The sequence below is a fragment of the Microtus oregoni genome, unplaced genomic scaffold (assembly GCF_018167655.1).
Source record: "Microtus oregoni isolate MIOR12 unplaced genomic scaffold, Mior012 000016F_ref0000370, whole genome shotgun sequence".
Taxonomy (NCBI): Eukaryota; Metazoa; Chordata; class Mammalia; order Rodentia; family Cricetidae; genus Microtus; species Microtus oregoni.
In genome coordinates this window covers 19,636,475-19,649,529 of record NW_024543075.1, presented here as the reverse complement: position 1 = coordinate 19,649,529, position 13,055 = coordinate 19,636,475, and the positions used below count along the sequence as shown (strand labels likewise).

General features: G+C 41.9%; 1 protein-coding gene across 1 annotated transcript; it reads left to right on the top strand.

The window, feature by feature from the left end:
• Positions 1–4,623: 4,623 nt before the first annotated feature.
• Positions 4,624–5,877, top strand: LOC121457769 (phosphoglycerate kinase 1-like). Its single transcript, XM_041666748.1, has one exon. It carries the CDS (start codon positions 4,624–4,626, stop codon positions 5,875–5,877), a length of 1,254 nt encoding a protein of 417 aa, XP_041522682.1.
• Positions 5,878–13,055: the final 7,178 nt, after the last annotated feature.

Sequence of the window (13,055 nt, the reverse complement as noted above, 5' to 3'; positions counted from 1 at the left end):
CCACCTATGGAAGGTGTAGCATCTCTGGGCCTGAATCCCAAACCCAGCAATGGGAGGTAGAGCTTCCTGGGAAGACCTCACATCCCGGAGTCACAAACCTTGGCCCTGACACTGACTGCCTGGGCCAGATGTTTCACACCATCTCCCCAGCCTTGCACTTCCACAGGGCCTGCTGTGCCCTTGACGCAGTACAACACAGAGTCCTGACTTTTGGCTTTTATTGAGTGCCTTCTGTATACCATGACTGGCCTCATAAAAGCCCTTACCACAACCTGCAGCAGTTAGTCCCCCATTTACAGAGAAGACAACTCCAGCAGACTCCTCTGGTGTCCTGTGACCTTCAGGGTCAGAGTCTGAAGGTCCCAGGCCTGATGCCTTTTGACCTAACCTGTATCTGCCTCCAGACCTCCTCTGATGTCACCAAGCATACTCAGAAGTCCAGTAGGTCTCTCCATGGGAACAGCCGCAGTGGGCAGCATCCAGGTCAATGAGGCACCTCCCACAGTTCCCTGAGGCCCCACAGGACCAGTTCTTGTGGCATATACTCCTCCCTAAGGTCCCTTCCTGGCTTTCCTCCTCCCCTGCCTTGCTTACTAGACCTCTTGGGATCAATTCCCATATAAACTTCTGGTTCCAAGCCCTTCTCCCAAGCAAGCTTTTTAGTGACTCGAAACAGAGACCAAAAGAGTGGGAAGATTGCCCAAAATTACATGCTTCTAAGTGTCAGAATGGTGAGTTGAACTTGGACCTGTGGCCTCATAGGAGCAAACTCCCATTTACCCTGCTGTACAGGCAGGCCTCATGATCATCCATATGTTGTCAGGCTTTCTGTTCTGCCCGTTTCCCACAATCGTTAAGTCCCAAAGAAATCACACAGAGGTCTACATTAACTATAAACTGATTGGCCCATTAGCTCAGGCTTCTTATTAACTCTTATAACTTATGTTAGCCCATTATTCTAGTATATGTTAGCCACGTGGCTCGGTACCTTTTTCAGCGAGGCAGTCACATCTTGCTTCTTCTGTGCCTGAGCCAGGACTCCAGAGCAATGGGATTCCTTCTTCCCAGAATTCTCCTGTTCTCATTGACCCGCCTCTACTTCCTGTCTGGTTGTCCCGCTATACTTCCTGCCTGGCTACTGGCCAATCAGCGTTTATTTAAAATATAATTGACAGACTACAGACCATAGTCCCACACCATCTATGGACAGCACACCTTGACCCCTTGTTCGCTTTCCTTGTAGATTTTTCCTTATAGCTATTTCCCTTCCAATAGCTCTATACCCTTTTCCCCTTCCCACCTCCACATCTACAGAGAATCTGTAATTGAGAGCATGGAAGAATGACAAGGCTCAGAGCATGCTAGGCTGCAGGATGATCCTTAAAGAGGAAGAAAGATGGCCTTGGTGGCTTGTCACCTTTGAGCCTCCTCCCAGTTGCTGCTTCCCCCACCCTATTCCCAGCCCTGCCCTAGTAAGTTAACTCTGTGATCTCTGATTTAGTCAAAGCTAAACATGGACGTCCTGGAATGTCTTTATTTTACCACCAAATAACAGGCAACAGACATCCTGCTCACTCCTCCCACCCCTAAGCTGGACCTCATAGGACTCAGAGATGAGTCCCGAGGGATGGGAAGACATATTTGCTGTGTGCATTCGGTACAATTAAAACAAAGCGAAGCTTCGTATTCTGCTAAGGATTCTCAGAAAGCCTCAGGAAGAACCGTGGAAGGGGACACTTCAAGGAATATTTGCATATCATGGAGAAGGAGGGAAGTGACCCAAATGCTCATCAGTGGGATGAGTAAGTGATGGCACTCATCGAAGGAACACAGTAGTTGTCGTGAGGGTGAGGTGCATGTGTAAGCACTGATGATCCCGTAAATGTGATAGGGAATGCAATGTGCAGGAGGGTATGCAAAGGAAGCCATTTACATCCCGGTGAATGGCAGGCAAAGTTCTCCTGTGAATTTGGGGGCTTCCTTTCATGCTTCAGATATAAATACATGCATGATAATGCTGAGCATCGCATTTAGGGTTGCCATGGAGACACACAATAGGAAGAGTAAACAGATTGTCAGCATGTGTTAGATTACCATCACTGTGGCAAAATACCTGAGGGAAAATGCACTTTCAACGGGAAAAGGCTTCTTTGACTCATGGTTTCCATCCGTGATCCCACTGCTTGGAGACTGTTACTGCACCCACCATATACTATTGTGGGAGCACGTGAAGACCTGTTTGCCTCACAGCAGCTACGAGAAACAAAGAAAGGGCTACATCGCAACAGTCCCTTCAAGGGCACCACCAGGCTCAGCCCCTAGAGACTCTACCATCTTCCGGTAGCAGTGGTGGCAGGCTGACAACCGAGCCTTTGATGCATGGACCTCTGGAGACATTCAGAATGCAAACCAAACTGAAGTGTATCATAATGCCTTTTCTTGGCCTGCGGGTCGAGTACGTCAGGGTCTTCGCTCCTTTTACTTCTGCAAAGCACTAAGAAGTGAGAAGGAAGCAGGAACCCAAGTCAGTCCAGAATCCACTTGCTGATGCTTCAGTGTTAAGCAGACCTGAGAGGCAACTACTGCTACGGTACCAAGATGGCACTTGTAACGCCGTGACAAGACATCTCCCAGCCTAGGCAAGTTGTCTAGGACTGTGGGTTGCACTGTAGACTGATGGCTGGTGCTTTGTCATCTTGACACAAGCCAGAGTTACTTGGGAAGAAGAGAAATGTTCCCACCAGACTGGCCTGTAATTTTCTTGATTAATGATTGATGTGAGAGGGCCCAGCCTTTGTGGGTGGTATCAGACCTGGGAAGGTAGTCCAGGGTGCTATAAGAAAACAGGCTGAGCAAGCCATGGGTAGCAAACCAGTAAACAGGATTCCTCCATGGCCTCTGCTTCAGCTCCTGCCTTAAGCTCCTGCCCTGGCTTCCTTCGATGATAGACCATGCTGTAGAAATTTAAGTTGAAATAAACTCTTTCCTCCCCAAGCTACTTCTGGTGTTTGTGTTTTATCTTGACAGGAACCCAAACTAAGACACAGACAGAGCAGAATTATCAACTGTGCGTCTTTGAACAAACAGACAAGTCTCTCTGCTTATTGTTCATCCTGCAAAATGGAAATGCCAATCCTGGCACCTCATAAAGCTATTTGAGGAGTAAACAAGACAGCCCAGGGAAGGTAAACAGTGGGTTCCACAGAGCCAGCTCTCCAAGCCATCATGGAACTCCAGCTGTGACGCTAGAGGAACCTTCAGACTGGGATCAGGTACTAGTCCCATGCTGACCCAGTGTGTGTAGGGCTACTCTTGCTGACCCAGTTTGTACAGGGCTACTCTTGCTGACCCAGTGTGTGCAGGGCTACTCTTGTTGATCCAGTGTGTACAGGACTACTCTTGTTGACCCAGTATGTACAGAACTACTCTTGCTGATCCGGTGTGTGCAGGGCTACTCTTGCTGACCCAGTTTGTACAGGGCTACTCTTGCTGACCCAGTGTATGCAGGGCTACTCTTATTGACCCAGTGTGTGCAGGGCTACTCTTGCTGACCCGGTGTGTGCAGGGCTACTCTTGCTGACCCAGTGTGTGCAGGGCTACTCTTGTTGTGGTGTAGGAGGTCCTTCTGTATTTGTATCGCTTTTATTGGTTAATAAAGAAACCACTATGTCCATTTTCCCAAATATTGTTTATAACTGTTTGTTTACATTTAAAGGGGGATATGATATAGATATGAATAATTTGCATTGGTATGGATTTTGCTTTTTTGATATAAATTTAAGGTCAATCTTGTTATATGCATATTTCTGTTTTTAATTAAGGTATTGTGATTGTGTAGTTCATTTTAAAATGTAATGTATAATTAGGAAATATAGGTTGTTAATGGATAATCATCGATAATAGTCAAGCTTATAGTCATGTTAATTAGATTTTCTAGATATATAGAGGTATATTTCAGTTAGACAGGCATTCTTCATATCTTTCAAAGACTACAGAATATGGCGTTTAAAATGTTTTAATAACTTAGGGCTTTTCATGACAATGAGACACGTCTGCTCCTGGCAGTACCAAGCTACTTCAAGAGGAAGATGGGCATCAAAGAGGATCCTTATGGAGTTAGTTAGCCATTTGGACAAGAAACTGCTCTTGCTTAGACTGTTACATAAACTGGACATGAAGAACCCAAAGAGAGAGGACTGCTAAACTTGCCAAAAGGTGAGATAGTCCTTTGGGGTTCCTTATTCATAAGAGTCTGCGAGACATTCTACAGGATACAGAAGAAAGTAACTGAACTGTCATTGAAATTTCCTGCTTCATGCAAAAATCTGCTGGATACTATGGGCCTGTAGGCTGAAGATGGATGCCCCAAGGTACAAAAAAACTTTGGGTAACATGTCCAGGCACCAAAATGTCTCTGTCATTTCTAGAGTTTTGGACATTGCTTACAATGTATTTCCTGTTTACTTAGGTAATATTATATCCTTCTGGAGTCTTTGATGGAATTGAAGAATGGATAGTTATTATTAAAGTTTTCCTTAGTTATAATAAAAGATAAAGTAGATAAAAATATGGTAACTGGCTCTTCCTCAGGACCGAGCCTCTTGATCCTACTGCGTTGCCAAAATGTCGCTTTCTAACAAGCTGACTTTGGACAAACTGGACGTGAAGGGAAAGTGGGTCGTGATGAGGGTGGACTTCAATGTTCCTATGAAGAACAACCAGATAACAAATAACCAAAGGATCAAGGCTGCTGTCCCAAGCATCAAATTCTGCTTGGACAATGGAGCCAAGTCAGTTGTCCTTATGAGCCACTTGGGCCGACCTGATGGTGTTCCCATGCCTGTCAAGTACTCCCTAGAGCCAGTTGTGGCAGAACTCAAGTCTCTGCTGGGCAAGGATGTTCTCTTCTTAAAGGATTGTGTGGGCCCAGAAGTCGAGAATGCCTGTGCCAACCCAGCAGCTGGCACTGTCATCCTGCTGGAGAACCTCCGCTTTCATGTGGAGGAAGAAGGGAAGGGAAAGGATGCTTCTGGGAACAAGATTAAAGCTGAACCAGCCAAAATTGATGCTTTCCGAGCCTCACTGTCCAAACTTGGGGATGTCTATGTCAATGATGCTTTTGGTACTACACACCGAGCCCACAGCTCCATGGTGGGTGTGAATCTGCCACAGAAGGCTGGTGGATTTTTGATGAAGAAGGAGCTGAATTACTTTGCCAAAGCTTTGGAGAGTCCTGAACGACCCTTCCTGGCAATATTGGGAGGAGCTAAAGTTGCAGACAAGATCCAGCTAATCAATAATATGTTGGACAAAGTCAATGAGATGATCATTGGTGGTGGAATGGCTTTTACCTTCCTTAAGGTGCTCAACAACATGGAGATCGGAACTTCTCTGTATGATGAAGAAGGAGCCAAGATTGTCAAAGATCTCATGGCTAAAGCTGAGAAAAATGGTGTGAAGATTACCTTGCCCGTTGACTTTGTCACTGCTGACAAATTTGATGAGAATGCCAAGACTGGCCAAGCTACTGTGGCCTCTGGTATACCTGCTGGCTGGATGGGCCTGGACTGTGGTCCTGAGAGCAGCAAGAAATATGCTGAGGCTGTGGCTCGAGCCAAGCAGATTGTTTGGAATGGACCTGTTGGGGTCTTTGAATGGGAAGCTTTTGCCAGGGGAACCAAGTCCCTCATGGATGAGGTGGTAAAAGCCACTTCTAGGGGTTGCATCACTATCATAGGCGGTGGAGACACTGCCACTTGCTGTGCCAAATGGAACACAGAGGGTAAAATCAGCCATGTGAGCACTGGGGGTGGGGCCAGTCTAGAGCTGCTGGAAGGTAAAGTCCTTCCTGGGGTGGATGCTCTCAGCAATGTTTAGTATTTTCCTGCCTTTCGGTTCCTGTGCACAACCCCTAAGTCAACTTAGTGTGTTTTCCGCATCTCCATTTGGTGTTAGTGCAAGATTCAGCTAGTAACCGAGATGCAGCACCAGGAACCCTTAAACAGTTGCACAGCATCTCAGCTCGTCCTTCCTTCATCGGGATTTGTCTACATTCTTCAAGATCCCATTTTAATTCCATAGTGACTAAAGCCATTGTGCATTCTAGAGTGCATCTATTTATATTCTGCCTGTAGAAGAAAGTGAGCTATGAAAGCTTAGTCCTCTTTGAGTACCTCTGGTTGGCTTTGTCACTGTTCATGACTCAGCATGGAAATAAGATGAAATTCCAGCTGTAGATTTGGAGAAGTTGATGATCTATTAATAAAGATGTCCGCCGAAAAAATAAATAAATAAATAAATAAGGTAACTGTAATTCTTACTTGATAACTGTTTTTGTTATATGTAATTTTACTATGTTAAAGTTAAAGCCTTCCTTTTTGTTTAAACAGAAAAGGGGAAATGGTGTAGGAGGTCCTTCTGTATTTGTGTTGCTTTCATTGGTTAATTAAGAAACTGCTTTGGGCCTGGTGATAGGCAGAACTTAGGTAGGCAGAGAAGACAGGAGTAAATTCTGGGAGGAAGAAAGGAGAGTCAGAGAGCCGCCATGGAGATGCCAGGTCAGACATGCTGAATCTTTCCCAGTAAGCCATGACCTCGTGGTGGACACAGATTAATATAAATGGGTCAAATCAAGATGTGAGAGTTAGTCAATAGTAGGCTAGAGATAATGGCCAAGAAGTGTTTTAATTAATAGTTTCTGTGTGATTATTTTGGGTGTAAGCTAGCCAGGTAGCCGGAAAAACAAGTGGGCCTCCTGTAACATTGTTGAATCAGTGTGTACAGGGCTACTCTTGCTGAGCACTGAAGGCATAAGTCATAAACAATGCCACACCAGTTTGGAATTATGATTAATAGGGTGGTATTTATTTAAAGGGGAAAAAACTTACAAATCACCGTCAGCCCTCTGCGCAACCAGGAAGGGAGTCTAGTCACCAGCGGAGCAGGAAGTGAAGAGAGAGAGGAGAGGGAAGTGGCCGCTTTTTTAAAGGGAGAGAGACCACGCCCCAATGGACTGGTATCTCAGTGGCGATAGGCTGGAGGAGTGGGAGGACCTCCCATAACACCTCCCCCTTTTGTTTAAAAAAGAGAGTTCTAAACCTACTATGAAATTATATACAATAAGTACAAATATCCTATTCTAACTAGCTTAGGTCTTGTATAATAAATAACTTGGCCAAGTCATGAGAGAAAGTAACTACATTTATATAGTCTTCAACCCCATCGAAGATCTGAGAAGGGAAATAATGTTACCTGGGTAATTAGGAAGTTCAGTAAAACAGCTTCCAAAACATGCAACAAATCACAGAGACAACTAGCTACCTGGGCAATCACCCAAAGTCACATTAGCAGTGTTGAAGCAACCAACTTTGGCTAAGGCCTAACATAACTGACATACCATTTTCTAAGGCAAGCAACTTTTCAAAACTATCTTACCCTGTCTTGGCAGGATATAACAGTCCTGTTTTATCCATTGATGCACGTTCTGTATCTTTGTCAGTCGTTGAGGTATGGGCATTTCTTTGCCCAAAGGCCAGTTCTGCCAAAAAGAAAGGCTCCAGGTGGAGTGTCTTTGGTGCTCAACATTCTCTCGGGAATAGAGCGGTGTTGCCAGGAGCAATTGTGTCTCACTATCATGAAACTCTGAGTTAGATTAAAGGCCATTTTCTACAGCTCTTTGAAGAAGTTGAAGATTATCTATCTATACTGAGTATAATCTCTATATATCTAAAGAACCTGATTAGTCTAATTATAAATGACAAACTTAGATGACTATTAATCTATATAATTCTCAATATCTATCTAACTTAAAGACTAGGACAATAAACGACTGTGAAACAAATGAGGACAATGACCTCCAAATATAAACAATGTACAAATACACATTGCAGTATGGTAAATATATATCAATACACAAACATTATATAAGTATCTTAATCAGAGGTAGAAATGTACACTGCAATATGGTAAATATATACAATATATATATATCAATACAATATATGTCAATACATAAAAATGTTTTAAACAGAGGTAGAAACGTGCATGCATACAATAGTCAATATAATTTAACTTTGTATCAATATACAAGAATCTATACCAATATATTTGTCTAAAAACAGTAACTCACAATTACAAATCTATTATCCCATCATCCCTCTTTTTTTTTCAAAATGGTCCCTGAGCTTATAAAATTCCTCCCCCAACCCTCAATCGTATACTAATTATAATCAACCCCTAAATGATGTCCCTAAATCCAAGGGCAAACTTTACTGGGAGAGGGGACGTCGTCCTCTAGAATTACTTCCAGCTGTCATGGGGGCGACGTTCTTTCTGGGGGATCCTGTGAAAGTAAAATGATGGTTAAATTTCAAGATCAATGTCTTTTAAAATTGCCAATAGTCTCTGAGTATTTTGTGCAGGTCTGGCCAAAATGTTGTATAAGATGTGCACCATTTCAGCTAACCAAGTTGGAACTGTCTTGTGCAGCTGGTACCCAAAGCAGGTCTTGTAGTAGTATCATGTATCATGACGTCATATCAACCAGGTGGAGTTATTGTTATGGGGCCCCATCTTCTTCCTGGAAACTTCAAATGTCACTTCAGGAAAAACTCATTGTTCATTATGAAAAACTTAAACATTAATCATATAGACATATATAGACATATATATATATATATTCAATGAAAGACATGATAGATATATTCAATGAAAAGTATGATAGATATGAAGAAAAGCAAAGATGTTTTCTAAACTCATATTTCTTTCTGTCCCACATCATGGCTCTTGACATGAGACAGAAACTCCAGAAACTCTGGGTTTTTCTCTTACTAACAGGCTTGGAATTGGAGAGGGACTGAGCCAGAGTCCAACTTCAAAACCAGCTTTATAAATTTAGAAATATGGTTTAATATTACTTACACAACCCATTCAGTTTTCTTGATATTTCCTATTGGGCAGGTATTTTTCCATCTGTCAGTATCCAAACATCCAGGATCTCTTGAATTTCTCAAAGATGAGTGTTTTCCTGTGGAGATAAGAACAGAACCCTGCCCCCATTCTATATGTTTTTCTTACCACCTGTATGAATATCATCATTGTGGATGAGTTGTCATTTCTCCTTTCCAAGTTTCAAATCGAAACTTTTTTAATTTTGATGGTATCCACAATTTTTCTTCTCCTGTGGAAACAAGAGCAAAACCCCTTCCCCAACGTAGCACATCTCCTGGCTTCCACTGAGAGGTCAGCACATCTTTGAAATAAATCGGTTGATTTAGTTCAGCAGACTTTTCCATTATCCAATGTCTTTCTGCTGCTGTCGTTCCTTTCTCATTAGTTAAGAAAATTCAAGGTTAATAAAGCATTATGTAATCTATTTCTGGGGGTATTTTCAGTCCCTTTCTGTTTGTTCAGCATATCCTTTATAGTACGATTTGATCTTTCTATAACTGCCTGACCTGTAGGATTATTTGGTATACCTGTAAAGTGTTTTATATTATAATAATAAAAAATGCATTTCATTTTCTTAGATACATATGCTGGACCATTGTCTGTCTTTATTTGCGCAGGTATACCCATGATGGCCATAACTTCCAATAAATGTGTGATTACTAAATCAGCCTTTTCTGAGCTCAGGGCAGTAGCCCATTGAAAACCTGAATACGTGTCTATGGTGTGGTGTACATATTTTAATTAACCAAATTCCATAAAGTGGAACACATCCATCTGCCAGATTTCATTTCTCTTAGTACCCTTTGGGTTAATCCCTGCAGGCAACGGTGTTTGATTATAGAAAGAACAAGTAGGACATCTCTTTATAATGTCCTTAGCTTGTTGCCAAGTAATGGAAAATTCTTTCTTTAGGCCTCTACTATTGACATGATGCTTCTTATGAAATTCTGAGGCCTGCAACACACTTCCAATCAATAATTGATCAATCTCAGCGTTGCCTTGGGCTAGAGGACCAGGCAGACCTGTATGGGACCGGATGTGTGTTATGTACATTGGACAAAGCCTGTTCCTGATTATGTCTTGTACCTGGATAAACAATGAAGTCAACTCTGTGTCATCTGGTATAAATTCAGCGGTTTCAATATGCAAGCTAACTCTTTCTGCATATTGTGAATCTGTAACTATATTAAGAGGTTTTTTTAAAATCCCTTAGCACCATAAGAATGGCATATAATTCTGCCTTCTGGACAGAATTATAAGGGCTTTGTTCCACCTTACTCAGTTCATCTGACTTGTAACCTGCTTTCCCTGATTTATTTGCATCAGTATAGAACGTACGGGCTCCAGTTATTGGAGCATCACGTACAATTCTAGGAAGAATCCAAGAAGTTCTTTTTATGAGGTTAAGTCTACCACTTTTGGGATAGTTGATATTAATTTCTCTCAAAAAAATTAGCACAAGCTCTTTGCCACGGCTCATTGTCTTCCCATAACTTTTATTTCTTCAGTAGTAAAAGGCACTATAATTTCTGCTGGGTCTATACCTGCTAGTTGACGAAGTCTCAGCTTACCTTTTATAATTAATTCAGAGACTTTTTCCACATAAGTTTTTAATTTTTTACTTGGTTTATTAGGTATAAATATCCACTCTAAAATAATATCTTCCCTCTGCATTAGAACCCCTGTAGGAGAAATTCTGGAAGGCAATATGACTAGGATGCAGCTAAGATTTGGGTTCACCCTATCCACATGTGCCTCCTGTAATGTTTCCTCAATCATTGTCAGTTCCTTTTCTGCTTCAGCTGTCAGTTTTCTTGGACTATTCAAATCTTTATCACCATCTAAGGTTTTGTTTAAATGAACTATTAGATCAGGTGTTATCCCAACAGCTGGCCGTAGACTGGAAATGTCTCCTAACAATCTTTGAAGTCATTAAGAGTCTTTAACCAGTCTCTCCTAATTTGTGCCTTTTGCGTTTTAATTTTCTCTAACCCTATTCTGTAACCTAGGTAATTAATAGAATTTCCTCTTTGAATCTTTTCAGGGGCAATTTGTAATCCCCACCTAGGCAAGACTTTCTTTACTTCTTCAAACATCCTTTCTAAAGTATCTTTATTTGAATCAGATAACAAGATGTCATCCATGTAATGATAAATTATGGACTTGGAGAATTGTTTACGAATTATTTCCAATGGCTTACTTACAAAATATTGGCACAATGTAGGACTATTGAGCATACCCTGTGGGAGGACAGTCCATTGATATCTCCTATTAGGCTGAGAATTATTATAAGTAGGCACTGTGAAGGCAAATTTTTCTCTATCCTTTTCTTGTAATGGTATAGTGAAAAAGCAATCTTTCAAATCAATAACTATAAGAGGCCATCCTTTTGGTAACAGAGAAGGCAAAGGAATTCCAGATTGTAGTGGGCCCATAGGTTGAATTACTTTGTTGACAGCTCTTAGATCTGTCACCATTCTCCATTTACCAGATTTCTTTTTTACAACAAACACAGGAGAATTCCAAGGGCTGGTTGATTCTTCAATATGGTGAGCATCTAGTTGCTCTTGCACCAGCTGTTCCAATGCCTGTAGTTTATCTTCAGCTAGAGGCCACTGTTTGATCCATATTGGCTTCTCAGTTAGCCATTTTAAAGGTAGGGCTGTTGGTACCTCTAAAGGTTTGGTATTTGCTGTATGTTCTTGTACAGCCTGAATGGCTGGTGACCTTTTTCCATAATACCTCATCATATCCTTCCCAGAATTATGAGTTCCTGGAACTACAGGAATGTTAATCTGGGTATTCCATTGCTGTAGCAGGTCACGGCTCCATAAATTTATGGCAATATTGGCTATATATGGCCTTAGTCTTCCTATTTGCCCTTAGGGGCCCTATGCATTCAACCCATCTTGTGCTTTGTTTTACATGAGATAGGGTTCCAATTCCCAGGAACTGAACATCTACCTCTTGAAGAGGCCAATTCGGATGCCAAGATTCTGGGGTAATGATACTTACATCCACACCTGTGTCTAATAAGCCTTCAATAAAAGTGCCATTTATACAGACTCTTAGCTTTGGTCTTTGATCATTAATAGAAGTCTGCCAAAATATACGTTTACTCTGTCCTACTGGGTTTTTTGACTCATCCTCCACACGTATTTCATCATTTGGACCAGTATTACTTTTTACAGCAGAAATTGGAGCTTTTAATTTTCTTGGTGAGGCACGTTCTCCACTGTGACTGGGAATGACTGGGCCACTGTTGGCTTGGGGGGCTGCGAGAGGCCCCTCAAGGAGTTTCCCGATGGTATCGGGTTGCCTTGTTTGTCTGTTGTTGACCTGCATTCATTGGACCAATGTCGGCCTTAATGCATCTCCTACATATACCTGAAGGCCTAGGTCTCCTATTTTTGTCATTCCCAGAGGAGATTATATTCCTAGAAATTCTGTGCCTGCAATCCCTTTTCAGAGGTCCTAATTTACCACAATTAAAACACCTGGCAGTTTGATGTCTCCTCATTGCTGTGGAAATCGCTTCTCCTACTCAAGGTTCATCATTATAGCTAAACGTCTCAACATTCATCGTATGCTGAATCCATTCATCCATAGGTGCTGATCTAGACTTTAAAGGCCCAATTATCTTTTTGCATTCTATGTTTGCATTCTCAAAAGCTAGAGATTCAAGAAGTATTCGTCTAGCTTCTGGGTCTGTTACCCCTATGTCCAGAGCCTTAATTAATCTTTGCAAAAAGTCAATAAAGGGTTCTCTCGGTCCCTGCCTAATTCTAGTATATGATTCAACCCTTTTTGCTGGATCTTGTATCCTATTCCAAGCATTTAAAGCTGCTTGGTGACATAGACATAGTACTTCATCATCATAAAGAGCTTGGACCTGTAGATCAGCATATTCTCCTGCACCAAGAATTTGATCTTGGGAAACCTCGACACCTTTTGCTCTTCCTTGCTGTTACATATGTTTGGATTCTTCTCTGAAATAAATTTCAAACATCAAGGAAGGTCCATTATCTAAAACTGCAGACACTAACTGATGGAAATCATGGGGGGTATCTCTAGCATTAGAAGCCCAAGTCCTTATCATTTCCTTT